Source organism: Oxyura jamaicensis, chromosome 28 (assembly GCF_011077185.1).
Source record: "Oxyura jamaicensis isolate SHBP4307 breed ruddy duck chromosome 28, BPBGC_Ojam_1.0, whole genome shotgun sequence".
NCBI lineage: Eukaryota > Metazoa > Chordata > Aves > Anseriformes > Anatidae > Oxyura > Oxyura jamaicensis.
Genome location: NC_048920.1, coordinates 2814277 through 2829874, shown reverse-complemented (window position 1 = coordinate 2829874; position 15598 = coordinate 2814277). Strand labels below are relative to the sequence as shown.

The 15598-nt window shown below is 50.1% G+C and overlaps 1 protein-coding gene and 1 long non-coding RNA gene across 2 annotated transcripts; one reads left to right on the top strand and one right to left on the bottom strand.

Moving 5' to 3' along the window:
• Positions 1-93: 93 nt before the first annotated feature.
• On the bottom strand, positions 94-10034 carry LOC118155421 (perilipin-3-like). The gene is made up of 8 exons (XM_035308687.1): positions 10005-10034; positions 5332-5405; positions 4652-4847; positions 3976-4058; positions 2601-3663; positions 1967-2163; positions 1642-1770; positions 94-1554 (listed from the first exon to the last, which is right to left on the bottom strand). The coding sequence occupies exons 2-8, from the start codon at positions 5386-5388 to the stop codon at positions 985-987; spliced, it is 2295 nt and encodes a 764-aa protein (XP_035164578.1). The 5' UTR covers positions 5389-5405; positions 10005-10034; the 3' UTR covers positions 94-984.
• A 1097-nt stretch (positions 10035-11131) lies between these two features.
• LOC118179228 lies at positions 11132-14529 on the top strand. Its single transcript, XR_004756403.1, has 3 exons — positions 11132-11226; positions 12003-12936; positions 13044-14529. It is a non-coding gene; the product is annotated as an uncharacterized LOC118179228 (long non-coding RNA).
• The last annotated feature ends 1069 nt before the right edge of the window (positions 14530-15598 follow it).

Below are 15598 nucleotides of genomic sequence, written 5' to 3'. Positions count from 1 at the left end.
AAATCATTTCTTCTGAACCTTGAGGCAGAGCATTTGGGTGAGAATAACAAGAAGGGAGTTGTTAAGTGCAAGCTTCCCACCACTCACAGCTCAGGGAGAGAACACAATGCTGCAGCTTTACACACAGAACACATTTATTTGACAGCAGTTCAAGCTTTATTTTGAAGCCTCGTTGCCATTACTCTAGTGCTAGCAATGGTGCCATACCAGGACAGATTAAGTTATATTACAGATGACTACAAAGTATTGTTTGCTTGGAAAAAAAAAATAGCAGTATCTATCTCTATTTTAATGACTGAATATCTATCAACATGGCATAACTTCTGGCAAAAGCTGCAAAATACATCACTGAGAGTTACACACAGAGGATTCCTGAAGTCATTTACATGACTAGGAAAGCCAGTCCCACTGCAAATTGGCACCCTTAAAAGAAAAATCCCACCTTGCAAAGTGTTTCCTCTGTGAAAAAACAACTGTTTTGCTGACTGTGAAGTCTCTTTTGAGAAGAAGCCTCTTGCTCCCAGCTGTTCCTGGTCTGCTGCAGGGCTGAGCTTCTCAGGAAACACAACAGTCAGAAAGTAGCAGCTGTAGTGTGTAGTTTTAAACTTGTAGGAGGGAAACACTATTAAAGGTCAAGTGCATTATCCTCTTTAAAATCTCCACAGCTTAGATGAATTCATTAAAAAAAAACATTAAAAATAACTTGAGACCACTTCTCACCTAGAGTTAGCCACTCACACACACAGCTGTGCTGACTTAAAAGTCCAAAGTACAGGCCCTCCGATTCCCCTTTCAGAGCAGCATGCTTAAAAAAAGTCAAGATATGGAATCACCCCTGCTTGGTTATCAAGTCTCACAACCTACATCTTACTGTATTGCTCAGCTTGGGACAGGCACTCTTGGCATGACCAGCAGTTGGACACAAGAATAAAAGACCAAGTTATGTTCTAGCCAAGGGGCCTCGGCCAGAGAGGATGGATTTTTTCAGAGATCATCCTTTGGTACATTAGTTACTTTAGTTACTACCTCCTTTGCAGCCAATGCCACCTCCATTTCCACCTCCATGTCTCTCTCTAGCTTCTCTTCTATTTTCTCTAGTACTTCACACACTTCCCCCAGAATTGTTTTTGCTCCCTTTGGTTCTTCAGGCATCTTAGCCACCTCCTTTGATGTAGCAGCCTTTTCCAAGGCGGGACATTTTATATTAGCCATATCTTTCTTCTCCTTTCTGCTATCCTCTTCCGCTATTGCCCTGAAGGGACCCACCAACCAGTTAAGAGGGATGTTCTGAGTTACATACTGAAGCAGGTCATTTAGAGACCCCTGGGCTTCTACCACATAGTCCCGGCTCTCAGCCAGGGTGGTGCTAGACAGGTCCTGGAAGGACTTAGCACTGGAAAAAGAAGTATGGAGCTTCCGGATATTTCGAGTGGCCTGATGCACGGCTTCTTGAATGTTGCTGGGGAGGCCATGGATGCTGACTTTCAGATTCTCATAAGCACGTTGTAGCTGCTGGGTGATGATATGCAGCATAGTTAGAGTCCGTGATTCTATCTGCTGGGAAAGAAATACAGCTCAACTACTATAGCAGATGAGATGCACGCCATCCACAAGAGGCTACATACACCTGCATTGGTATACCTCTGCTTGGGAGGCTGTTTTAACTTGGGGTCCCTTGGGTTGGGTCAGGCTCCAGTCCACCCACAGCTGATGGAGCTTCTCTTGACCATCCAGAAGCTTCTGGCCAGCCTCCTTTTTCACAGATTCAATCTGATGGGAAAAATGAGAGGTGGAGTTGTATTGCAAGCACATAAAATCAGTGAAGCAAAAGTGGTCCTAAGCACTTCAGACAGGGAGGGGCCCAGAAGGACATGCAGCTGGGTGCAGGATGGAAGAAGCACCTACATCTGGTTATTACAGCAGGAAGACTACAGATGGGAGGAAAAAGGAAAAAAACTGTTGGTACCAAGTTTATTGCCAGCTGTAGTTGTGAGAGAGTGTTCTGGATTCTTTGCTTAACGTGCTGCAGCTTGTTCAGGGAGTGCTGGTAGGCTCTGTGGCGGACTTTGTTAGAGAGGGAACCCAGACGAACGAAGTAACTCTGCTGCTGTTTCTGCTCCTCCACAGAAGCCATACCAAATCCTTCAGCAGTGGCAAGTTTACCTGGAGGAAATAAGAACAGAGATGTAGCTGTGCTCCACTCCCCCAGCTGCGAAGAGCAGGGAAAAAAAGAGGTAAGAGCTCCCATTGCAAGACACGAAGGCTGAAGCTTGCTGTATAAACACTAGGCATTTGCAGTTGCTCAGATGTCAAAGGTAGGCTAGTCCCCTCTCAGGGTTCTCTCCAGATAAGCAGACTTGACAGATTGAAGACAGGTTGAAGCAGGCACCCACAGATTTGTCTTGAGGCTAAAGGGCAAGAAACAGCTAGCAAGTGCTTGAACTCTGTCCTGCAGCACGTGGACAGTCAATGTTGACAAAGCCAAGTTGATGACAAATTCAGAGCTACCTGCCTACTTGAGATGACTTGCAGCATCAGGTGCTCTCTAGTCAGGTAGGAAAGGCTTTGCATTTACAACCGCCAGTTAACCATTTTCTCACCTAGTTCCTCTTGTGTCATGGGGAGGTAGTGATCCACCAGATCTTCTGATATGCCCAGGACAGATTCTACACCACCTGCCACTGCTTGGCCCACCGCCCTGGCTTTGCTTACACTGTTGTTCACCACTGCATTAGTTATCTCCACACTCTCCTGGATGGCCTCTCTGCTCTGCTCAAGGGCCGTATTTATTTTGCTAGCTATGGTGTTATATGCAGCATCCAGGGCTATATTGACTGTAGAAGTGACCACTGATTTGGTCTTCTCAACACCATCCTGCACAGCCACTTTAGTTAGATCCACTGCCTCTGTCACCTTGTTGGTCACCAGTTCCTTGGCCCCCTGGGCAGCCTCCACAGCATTGACAATAGTAGATGCCACTGCAGACTTGGTCAGTCCAACGCTCTCCTCCACGATGTGCTTACTCAGGTCCACAGCCTCCGTCACCTTGTTGGTCATGAGCTCCTTGGCACCCTGGGCAGCCTCCACAGCACTGGCAATAGTGGAAGAAACTGCAGACTTGGTCAGACCAACGCTGTCCTCCACAATGTGTTTAGTGAGGTCCACAGCCTCCGTCACCTTGTTGGTCACGAGGTCCTTGGCCCCCTGGGCGGCCTCCACAGCATTGACAATAGTGGAGGCAACTGCAGACTTGGTCAGTCCAACGCTCTCCTCCACAATGTGCTTACTCAGGTCCACAGCCTCCGTCACCTTGTTGGTCATGAGCTCCTTGGCACCCTGGGCAGCCTCCACAGCATTGACAATAGTAGATGCCACTGCAGACCTGGTCAGCCCAATGCTGTCCTCCACGATGTGTTTAGTGAGGTCCACAGCCTCCGTCACCTTGTTGGTCATGAGGTCCTTGGCACCCTGAGCAGCCTCCACAGCACTGCTAACGCTGGAGGCAACCACTGACCTGGTCAGCTTAACGCTGTCCCCAACAACATTTTTAGTGAGATCCACAGCTTCAGTCACTTTATCAGCCACTGCTTCTTTCGCCTCACAGGCGGCATCCATGGCAGATATCACTTTGGTGGAAACCAGCTGCTTGGTGTCTGAGATTACCTACAACAGGAAGGGTCATAGATTTATTTTCTCCTGAAATAAGCCCTGAAGTAGCTTTTGCACATGACTAAGCTGTGCTTGTGTTCTTGTAAATACAGTTGTATTTTCCCACATGGATGTGTTCATTCCCACATACTGAAGCCATATCCCCAGCCCTCATCAGCCAGCAGTAAGTCCCCTAGCCCATACCAGAGACTGACCTCACAAAGCAGTTCTGCTCAAGTTTATTTCCCCAAGTTCTTCTTAACACATAAGAGTTCCATGAAACAAGAAAGCAAGCCATGGCTTCCCCAGGAAAAGCTTTTACTTTACCTTATCTGCTGGCTGTTGAAGGAACGGCAAGTTCTCCTCCAGCTGATTCAATCCTTTACAAGCATATTCATTTACAAGTGCAACTAGACAAAAAGGAGAGGTACCAGTTTAGTCTTCAGTTTGGAAAGGGATTTATGACCCTATAATGACTAACACGGGATACTTATGAACACAAATGAAAGTCACTGCTCTTGGGTGCTGTATGTGTGGGGTGTCTCGCTAAGAAGTGAGCGAGCCTTTCAGTTCAGGCAGGCTCCATTTTGCCTTCCCAGCTTTCCAGCAGTTGGCTGCTCCTCACTCCAAGCGCAGTATAGTACTTGTCTCTGGTGAGCAGGACAGTTAAAGGGTTGGGATAAGAGACTGAGCAATATCCAGAAGGGACACGGATACTACCAGATGGGGGTGTTCATAGCTCAGAACAGTGAAAAAAGGGTGAGTAGTTTTTATTGACTTAAAGAAACCGCAGACAGGAGGCCAAGCTTCACTTCTGCTAGTCATATCAAGTCCATCAAATTCAGTGGATATATGGAACAGCGGGGAACAGTGGATGACTCAGTACTGTAATTAACTTGACCGGTGTGCTAAAGGAGATGGATGTCACCCGACAGGCCCCTGAAGCTCCCCTGCCACCTACTCCCTTCCGTGCAGGGAGGGTCTCCCCAGCCTCCTTGCTTACTTTGTGGCTCGAGCTGGTTCAGTATGGGCTGTGCCCCACCGACCACACTCCCTACTGCAACAGCAGCCACAGTCTCAGCCACATTGCAGACACCGCTGAGGCAAGGATGTGTCTCCTTGGTGTGGTTGTAGGCAGATGAGACCAGGTTGAATGCAGAGTTGAGCAAGGGCAGGCTGGTCACCCGATTGACAGCACTCTAAAACCAGAGAGAAGTGACTTTTGAGAGACAGCCTCAAGCTGAGGAGTGAATACAAGACACTAGAAGTTCTACGGCAACACCCAGTCCATCTCATCACCCTTTTTACGTTCAGAGTTGAAGGGATTTGCCCAAAGACAAATCCTTGTCAGCAGCAAGCCAGGATTAGAAGTTGGAGCTCTGCACTTGTCACTGCTGAGTCACTGGGTTTTAGCACCATCAAGCCCAGATGTAGAAATAGGACTGATAACAGCTAACATTTCAGAGTTATTTGCATTACTTGAGCCAGCCCTGGAATTTTTTCTTGAGCAAGAAAAGTTAGCTTTGGTATTGAGTTTAGATTTAGCCACAGCTTCACTTGGTTAATTTTTCCTGCTGCTCCCAGTGTGGTTTTGAGATGCTGACACAAGTTAGCTAACCACCATAGCTGTCAGCAGGTAGCTTAACTGCTGCATGTTTCAGTACCCACCTGTCTGGCACCTACCTCTTGCTGCTGTCCCCCAGCCTCTGGCAGATTCTGTGTGGTCTTCTTGGATGCCATAGTGAAGTCAACTGCAGCTGAAAGGTTAGAAGTAGTCAGAGTACAACTTAAGTTTCCTCAAGTGAGCTACAGTCCTACCAATACCAGTGAAAAGCAGAGGGCAACAAAATCAAGATCCAGCACAGCGCAGGAACCTTGTGGAATCACTAGTCTTTCTTACATGAAAAGTGAAGATATATTTGAGAGGCTCTGTAAGTTATGGTGTCCAAATGCTTGTACAGGACAAGACAACTGTACTTGGTCCCATCCCTCAATCCCCACACAGCTAAATACTTTCAACAAAGCATCCTACTTAGTGGTAACATCTGACTCGCTTCAAAGATGCGGGATCAGAAGTGGGTGAGAAATTTTGTAGAGAATGTGTAACATTAAAGATACTCCTAGTTCAGCTTCCCACTGCACAGGCTCTTTACTGCCCAAGGACTGGAATGAAGGAAAGCTGCACCCTGCAGACGCAAGTTGAGTGGCATAAGCCACATGAACATTGCCTCAGACATAAGTTACTGCTGTACTAAACCCTGATGAAATCTACCTACCGTAAGTTTTGAAATGAAAACTAAAATTACATAAGATGAACTCATTGTTTTATACTCCATTATCCGGTTCATATTATGAGCTATTGAAGAAACAGCTGAACTTTCCCAATACTCTATTTTCATTTTAATTACTAATTTTAGAGTAGTCCCACTACACCTCTTTATCATCACTACCAACTCCAGCAACAGGAAGTCCCACAGCTCTGGAAGAGGTATGAAAATGTTTGAGTTTTCCTAAAATAGCAGGTCATGTTTTGCTGCTGTAGCATTCCAGCCATCTACTTCAAAGCTTGTGTCCTCGCCCTACATCCTAGCTAGGAGAACTACAGGGCAAATTTCTCCTTATTTCCCTTGATACTAAGTCCTAGAAGCGTTCTCATTAGGTAATGAGACTACAAAAGTTGAAGTATAAAAATGATGCAATATCTTGAATGAATATAGACCTCCCCAGCATGGAACTGCAGTGGTATCTGGACACCCCAGTATCACGATAAATCCAATATTACATCTCATCTTGCCTCAGTCAGGCACAGCAGGGACTTCAGCACACTTGTTCTTCATTGCAGTATCTGCTTCCCTCCCATTCCAGTTAATCCCTGTTCTTACAATTCCTACAGCATTTTCCAGTGGGGAAAAAAAGGATTCCCAAGCCAAGAGCAACTCCAGGCTCCTTGGCAGACTTTGCCAAGAAAGCTACCTGATGACAAGAAAAACTGTGTCACAGATCAACTTTGACTTAGGTAAGGTTCCCATTTGCTCTGGGACCAGGAAAGCTGGAGAACAAACAGTGAAAAATATTTTCTGGCTCTGGGCTGACAATACAACTAAGGAAATTCTCAGCAGGTAATGCCACGGGGCCTGACAGCCTACCAAGTTACACATGCAACTATTTGGCATTTCAGTGAGACTCAGGGCAGGGGTGCCAAGCACTACCTGTCCACAGCAAGAGTTAGCACAGATAGGCACCTCCATCCTCTCCAGTAGGGAGCCCAGAGCCAGCACCCTTCTGGGCATTCCTGGTGACCAACCTGCCCAGAGGGCTGCCTAGTACACCACCACGTGAAATACAGCTTGCACTCCAGCAGCCTGGTAGAACTTCTCGAAGACTGCTCCAAGCATAAACAGGGCTTGAATGCAAAGCCTCGGTCCCAAAGTCCACACGGTTTGCTCACTTACTTGTTCCTCAGCAGCACAAGAATAACTTTGTTTTCTTGAAGCTGAGTAGGCTGAATGAGTCTGCGGAGCTGTTGCAGGGCAAAGCACAACTATTTCAACACCATTCCAAACAACCCCTTGGCTGAGTTGCTTCACTTCTAGACAGGTGGAAAAAACTTAAACCACAGCATGTCTTACCAGCCTCAGTGCCACAGTTGGCATACAGAGAACACACTGGAGGAGAAATAAATGAAAATACTCTAGTTGCTAGCATAAATCCGGAGTAACTCCTTGGTTGATGTAAGAACTAGTATAAGGCTAGAATCAACCTCTGTGATACCAGGAGCCCACCTTAATTATGGATGCAACTGTCAGTGGCAATCCTCACAGCACTATCGTGTTAGAACATGGTTTGCTCTCCTCTGGAGGAAGAATCCGGGTGTGTTGCAATGCCAGTAGTTGTGCTGTGGACTGGTCATGAGTCATACGGACAGCATGGTTTTGTTTTCTCTTTCTGTGCTCTCCCCTGCACAAGTACTGAGCAGCCCTTGTTCTGCCCAGAGATCACAGGAAAGCCCAGCACTCAGAAGCTCCACAACAACTGTTTCACACTCCTTTCGAGGAAAGGCACAGCTTTGAGCCGTGGCAGTTGCAAACAGAAATCCCAGAGATGTCCTGTCTGCCAGCCCACAGCCCCACGCATGGGAAAACACGCAGGAAATTGAAAGCAGCATCACCGCTTGGTTTGTTTCACACCAACCGGGCAATTCTCACAGCAGCTTTGCCCTGACAATGGTTTCGTGCCATTGCTCCATCAGAAATGTTAGGTCACTGCTGGAAAAAGTTCTCAGACTAGGTAGTTTCGGAAAGATGAAACTCAGGGCACACTTCTGGCATGGCACAATAACACAGCCACTGGTCGTTGCCCAACTCAGCGCAAGCCTGAATGTGGTGGAAGAGCCCTGGCACGAGCACACCGAAGGGCCAGACTGTCACAGCCACTGCAGTGCCTGGCAGAAGAGTACTTTTCTGCTGGGGTAAGCAGCTCCCCTCATCTCTGCTTCTGACAGTGCCCAGCATACATAAAATTAGATCTTTAACATGCAGAAGGTTTTATTATTCCCTGTTGAAACAAGCTCTGCCCCATGAAGCTAGCCTGTGTTGCACTGTCCTGTGGATAGAGAGGTGGGATGTTGAAGAGGAAGAAAACCCGAGTTGTTTTATTTTGGGAAAAGTGATTGAGCCATAGCTACCATGATTAGTTCAATAGCTTAACCATCAGCTCCTTAATGAGCATTAAAAACAGGGCTAATTTTAGCAATTTAGATATGAGCAGGTAGGGCTAATCGGGGCAGAGGTGTTAATTTGTGGTTAAAGCACTCACTTGCATTCTTCTCCAGATCTGCCACCGATACCCCAGTTACCCTAAATGCAGAACAGGGTCACAGGATGCCTGCTGCAGGGGGGAACGGCACTGCCCACGGCCAAGGGAGGCATTTGCAAATGCTCAGAAAGCAGAGTTAGATTTAGGAGGGGAATTAGGTGATTTAGGCTTTGACCCTGGGATGTAAGACTCAGAATTGCTGGCAGGATTACACCTCTACCACCTTTCTGGAAAGGTCAGCAGCATGAGGGAACCTCAAAGACCAGTGCCACTATTTTAGTGGGAGGCAGGGATTGCTCGCTGCCCCAGTTCCAAGTGAAATTAAACATCACATCCAGTGGCTTTTACTAAGCATCTCCTTGAGATGGTTAGCCCTTAAGCTACCCAAGCTCCTAGAAAACCCTGTTCCTTCTTCCCTGAAGTAAGGCTGGGCTTTCCCATATTTCCCATTTACAGATCATACCATGAGCACAGAACTCCCAGGGCTCTGGGCTGCACCTGTAACTTGCAGAGCAAGAAACATACCCTGCTGGGTCAGTGACAGCCACTTTAATCTGGCAGTTTCAGCAGAACCAACTGCAGAAACAGAGTCCTTCACAGCCACATAAAGAATCCTGTTAGTCTTGAGAAACACCAAGCAAGTTTGTCAAGTGCTCATTCCAGCAAGCCAGCAGAACGGTGCAAGGCCACAGCCTCCCTCTGCAGACAGGGCTGCTCTTGAGCAAGGGAGAAGTTACCTTGTCACTTTAGCCCTCCCCTTCGTTAACACCATTAGCATGCCTACACTGCTGATCATCCCTGTGAAATAGCTGCAGGCAGGTCTGCCGGCACTGTCAACAGGAAGTTGATCGCAAGCATCGCCCAGCTGATCGCAAGTCAGCGGCGATGTCCTGTCGGGCGCCCACATCACGCGCTCCCCGCGTGGGAGAGCCTCCTCCTGCGGACCCCTCGCCCTGCTTTCGTCTCCACCAGCCAACACGTGTAGAGGAGCTTTCAGACCTGCAGCTGCCTGCACACGGCTCAGGGGTCTGTATTGCTGCCAACAGCTCATCTCAGGGCTAGAAGAAGTCTCTAGGAAGCATTTGAAGCCTTTCACCTCCTTCCTAAGACACGCCACATGCGGCACAGACACTGGGAGATGCCACCTGCGGCTCTCAGGAAGCCCAGCTGAAGATGGCCCTCCCCAAGTCACCCTCCCACCCCCAGACAGCAGAAAGCAGCAGTGACAACGCATGGCCCTGTGCCTTCTTGGGGAGATGGAGAAACCCCATGGGCAGCAATGGGGGAACCCATCCCCTCAGAGGGGTGTTACAGCCTCAGGGCTCTCCCCCAGTACCAGGAACTGATTCCAAAGATGGAGCCAGCTCAGACCCCAGCCCTCCACCCCAGTAAGGCTGCAAAGAGCCCCCTACAGCAAGGTACTGCAGATCCCTCCTGGACAGCAGGAGCCAGCCTTGGGGACCCCCCAATGCCCCCCACGTGGCACCAAGCCACAATACCCTCCCCGAACCCCAACACCCTCCCCGGCAGCCCTGCCTCACCTGCCCACACAGCTCCACCAGCACCAGCAGCACAGGTAAGACTGGGCCTCGCCCCGCTTAAATACCCCACGGGCCTGACGAGCAGCTGAGGGAGCCAATTGGGACACGGCAGGCGCCTCCCTGGCCAATGGGGAGGGAGGGGTGGGAGCTGTGGGCATGGGGGGGCTCCTGTGAGGAGCCTGGGGCGGTGGGGGCACGGGGCTGGGTGGCCCCCAGAAGGGGGCTGTGGGTGACGGGGCCTCACAGGGGGCCCTACAGGACATGGGGACAGGGGGAGACGGGGGACAGGGGGAGATGGGCCTGACCCGGTGGTTGGGGAGGGGGCCCGGCCATCAGCCCCCCAGTGCTGCTCCTGTACCCACAGCCCCACGCGCATCTCGGAGCTGGGCGCTGCCGCCCGCCGCCATGCCGTGCCCAAGGCAGTTCCTTGCTTCTGGGAGCTCGGCGAGGCCCAGACAGAGTGAGGCGTTCCTGCAAACCCACCGACAGCACGCTGTTAGGGAAGGGGGTCCGAGCGTGGGCTGCGCCCACCGTGCCCAGCATGGGGTGAAACGTACCCAGCCTGGGGTCTGGCGCAGGTTGGGAGGTGCTGGAGCAGGATTCGGGCTGCTTCCCTCCCATGCCAGGGTGTGCAGGGGCAGCCACCGGCAGCAGGCAGCTCGCCCTTGGGTTTTTTGAAGAGCGGCTGTGTTAGCAGCCAGGAATGTGGTTGGAAAGTGCGCGGGTTGGGCGGCTCAGCGTGCTTACAGCTGCTCTTCAGCTGCTTCTCACCTGGCACCGGGCATTGTCAAGAAGGCCCAGAGAAGCAGGCATGGGGACTGTGACTCAGCCACGGTGTTTCCTTGGCAAATCTCTCCTCCCCTGCAGCAAGGGTGCTGTAACTACCAGAGGAGTAAGACATGTCCTGCTCAAAGCCGGTGGCTGGCTACGGCAAATGCGTGGTGATGAAACGTGCCGCTTCTCAAGTCTGCAGTGATTTTCAAGACAGGAGTCGCCTTTCATTTGTATATTTGCAGAGTGCCCAGCAATGCAGGACTCTGAGCTTGGCTGGGGGAATTTGGGGCTCTTTAGTAAAAATAATAAATAATGATTTTTTTTTTAGTCAATGTTTTGATTTTCTCTTTGTGTTTCATCTTCAGATCTCAAAAGCTGCTTTGAAGCTATCAATTAAGCTTCCTGTTGTCTGTTTTTGAGATCCGTGGGGGAGGAAACTGAGGCACAGGTAAGAATTATCTAAGGTCTTCTAAAGCTATTAAACTGTTTGAGTCACCTTGTTTTTGGCCAGTGAATGCAGCAGACCTTGGGTCTCTTCTCTGCATTGCCCACGGTAAGCCATGGAGGCAATGGGATCGTCAACGTGTTTTGAAAATATGCTGTTAAGCTAACAAAAATGTTGACAATGATCACTTCTCAGCTTTGAGGTTAAAAGGAATCCCCCTCCTTACTTGAGTCAGCCTTGCCGTGGACTTGTTGGCTGAAGAAGACCTCTGCAGGTCTGGCAGTCTAACCTGCAGCTTGAGGCAGGACCATTACCCTGCGTGGCTCAGGTCAGCCGGGCGGCTTTGTCTAGCTGAGTCTTGAAAATCTTCCCAGGGATGGAGACCTCACACAGCCAGTACCACAGTAGGCTCCTAATGAAGAAGCTTTCCTGATGTTCACTCTGAACTCCAGCTACAACTTGCGGCTTTTGCCTCATGGTTTACCACCTGCACTGATGAGAAGACTTTTTGTGCATGTCTCTGTGAAGTAAACTTACTATTCTAGCTTAATCTGGGGACCTGTCATCTAACAAACTCCCCGGCAATGCATGGTCCCTCCCTTGATCTCATTCTTTTCACAGGTTAAGTTGCAAATTTGAAGTGTTCAATGTCCTGTGTTAACTCTTAGGCTGATGAGCAGGTATTGCATGGTGGCTTTTATAGACTGTGATGTGTACAGGGGAAAGGATGGATGCTCTTGTCTATCCTTTGAAGATATGATGAAATGTTTTAATTTCAGGAACCGGGAATCAAGAAATGAGCCCTATGTTTTTCTCAATGTTTGTCCTGTGTATGGGCAGTGGGCTATGTCCTCAGGTCAAATGTCAGTGATGCAAATTGTCAGTTGATTCATGGGTGTGAAGTGCCTGAGCACGCCAGTTGTGGTGGTGATGGTGAAAGTGTCACAAGGCAGGTTATATTTCATCACCTGAATGGGTAAAACAGCACTATCGGGACGGTACATCTTCGTGTGCCTTGCAATGTAGCGCAGATAAATGCGTGCAGAAGTGAGGATTCCCATGTGCCGTGTAAGTGGCAGGTGGTTTGCATGAGATAACAACAGCAATTATAATTAATGAGACAATGCTTGATATCTGGAGTGTGATTTTAGTGACCCAGGACAAAATACCAGTGCTTGGAGCTCCTGATCAGTGGTAGACCTGCCTGCAGTATCAGAACTCCGAAATTTGGGAGCCTGTAATTTCAGAGCAAAGGTTTGCACGATCATGTCTGTGATTCTTGGTACTGTATGTATACCGTATACTTACAGCGAAGATAAAAATCAGTTCAGAAGTTTGGTGGGCGTGGGAAGGGTGTAGGAGGAGGCAGAGAAACATGCTTGGGGAAGAGCAAGGGAGTCGTGTTGGCTGGAGCGAGCGAGCCCTGTGGCACCAGGCAGTGCTTCCCACAACGGGCAGCATTGCACCAGTAACTCTGCAGCCTTTGTGCATGTGCTGCAGCATCGAGACAGGGACAGAATCCCTCTGGTAAGGATCCCAGACACTACCCCCTGTCTCCCGTGTCTGTCGGCAGCCAGGAAACCCTGCTCCTCTGCAGCCCTGCTAGCAGTACAGCTCTTGTTTCAGCCGTGTCCTGGGCTCTGCCAGTGGACAAGGCATCTCCAGCTACATGCTTCTCAGTTGTCCCAGCCCTCTTGAGAGGGAAACATGCAGGTGTGTGGAGGATTTGAAGGATCAGGCCCTTATGCTGGGTCCCCAGCACTAGGCCCGATTCCTTCCCCTGCTCTGTGGTGTGTCACAGCTCAGCATCATCTCTTCAGGGCCCAGAGGCCCCATGTGGCACCTCCTCTGCCAGTGCTCATCTACTGCAGTGGACATGATCTTGTTGATCTTCCGTGGCCTTTACTCCATTAGTAATCTGCCGGGATGCTGTGGTCACCTTCCCCAGGGCACATACACAGGCACGAGAAGACATGATTCATGGGTGAGGCATGCGTAGCTCTGATTTCTGTTCCTTGGCTCAGCCAAGCAAAGCCCTTGGGCTTCCAGCAGACTCCTTGAGAAGGAGCTCTGTGCTGCTCAGGTGTCCCTCTGGAACGGTGGTGTCTGGAGCCCACTGGGGCGACAAGTCAGCCTGTGGTCTTTGCCATTTTTTGGACCTTTGGACCTTTGTAAGGTCCTGAAGATGTGTGGTGACAGCCATGCCAGCCTCCGCTGCCCGGAGGCTCTGCTGGCTCATGTTCCTGTCTTTGTGTCCTCTTGCCTGACCACTTCCTCTTGCTGGGAGTGAGCGATCCTTTGGGTAGCAGTTGCAGAAATAGTTTCAGAAACAGAAATAGCTAATAACGTCACCTCAAAGCACCCAGCCCCTCATGCTCTAGCTTCCTGTCAGCTGCAGCAGTCGGTGGTGCTCCTCACAGCAGCCTCGTCCAAGGCCACAGCCTGAATCAACGCTGAGTGTCCTCGCGCCAGTCCTGCAGCGCTGACCCAGGGCAGGGAGCGATGGAGTCAGGGCTGTGGGGCAGGAGACTCCGTGCTGGATCCTGTCCTGTGCTGCCCACCTGTCAGTACCATCCACCGGTCTTTGCATGGTGATCTCCAAAGGCAACGTCTCTCAGAGTGCTGTGGCCTTCTGCAAGCAATTTGCTGGTGAAGTACCAAAAGCTGCAGCTCAGCTTTTGCCTTCCAACCAGCCCCCTGGTCTCCCCAAGCCTTCAAAGCGGTTTCCTAGTCCAGGACATGCTGCAGCTCTCTGCTGCCCTCGCCCTGCCTCAGCCGTAACAGGACTTGCATGCCTCCTGCTGCCCACCTCCCCCGGAGGGTTTCCCAGCCCCAGATCCCCCCCAGCAGCTTCCCCAGCACATGGGCAGGCGGCAGCAGCTCGGGCAGGTCCCTGCCCCGAGCCCCAGCTGTCTTTGCCCTCACTGCAGGGAACGTCCCAACAGCTTCTTGGCTGCTCTCCCAGTCTTCCAGTTCACCTTTCCGCTGGTTTTCAGACTGCTGGCTGGTTTTCTACGTGTCTGTTCTGCTCCTCCCTCTACTCCTGCGCTCTTGCTTCATACCTTTAGGTGCGGGTGGGGTGGGTTAACATAAAAAAGCCGGTTGTTTTTTAATCAATGAGAGGTTAGATGTTATCTGGCCCTGCTAAGTGTGTCCTCTCTGCCTCAGGCCATTGCTGAGGCCTCTACTTTTGCTTCCCCAGTAATCAGTGACACAAGACTCCCTTTCCATCACTCCCCAGTCCCGGGGTTTGTCTAGCTATACCCCAATTATTTTGGAAATTATAAGAGCATCTCAACAAAAACACGTTCCTCTGGCGACAGCAGAACACTGATTTTGCACCGCCCATTCCATTTGCTGGATCTTGGTGCACATGTTGAAAGGTTTCTCTGATATGCTGGTGTCTTGCATTTCACACAGACTCCTGCTGCTCTCTTTCTCAGTGGGCGTCCTGCCCACCATGCGTGTGTGGTCCCAGGAGGTCAGCGGTTTCCACCAGCTCGTTCTTGTGTTCCATGATCCCGTTTCCTCTGGATTTGCTTGTAGCAGCTTTGGAGGAGACACCGTGCTGGGGAGCATCATGTCTTTAAGGAGGGCAATAATAGCCCTGGACTCAAGCATTATCTTTTCATTTTGGTCCTCCAAGAAGTGGTGAAGATCTCATACAGGACGACTGAGTTCAAAGCAGATAAGGGCAAATAATTTCTCTCTGGAGAAGTGTGAAGAATCACAGACCCACAGCTCCAGCAGCAGAGAGCTTCCATCACCAAAGAGCCTCCTGTGGAAGGAGAGGAAAATGAAATCTCATGAGCTCCTGTTGCTGGAGGCAGCATGACCCTGTGTCATCCCAATGCACGTGGAAACCTCCAGCGCACCCAGGGACTGCTTGACCTTCCAGATGGGCCCTGCTATTTAGCCTGGGGGGGCTCCTGCTGTGTTGAACGTGACATGACTGAATCATCACTAGTCCTTGGGAGAAGCTACGCGACGGGTACATATCTGCAAACATAAAACATTGACGTTAGCACCTGAGATGAAAGACGAAAACTGAATAAAAGCAGTATGTGACAGCTGTCTTGGTTTTCTCTGACAAACTGTCGTGGTTCAGGGGGTCCTGGCTCTCAGAGCACTTCCCACAAGTCAGCGAGTTAGGCCTCAGTGCGTGGTGTGCCTGACGAGAAACACAGTGCAGAGCCCAGAACACAGATGGCAGAACTTGCTTACGGTGGCACTTAAACACCACGAGGAAGAAGAAGGTTCAGCAGAGAGAGGGTTCATGGACATTGAGCAGCAAAACGTTAAGGCTCTGGATCATGGGATAGCTCTGTATGTCCCCATCTGGGACATACATCCTGCACTGGTTTCCACATTCTGA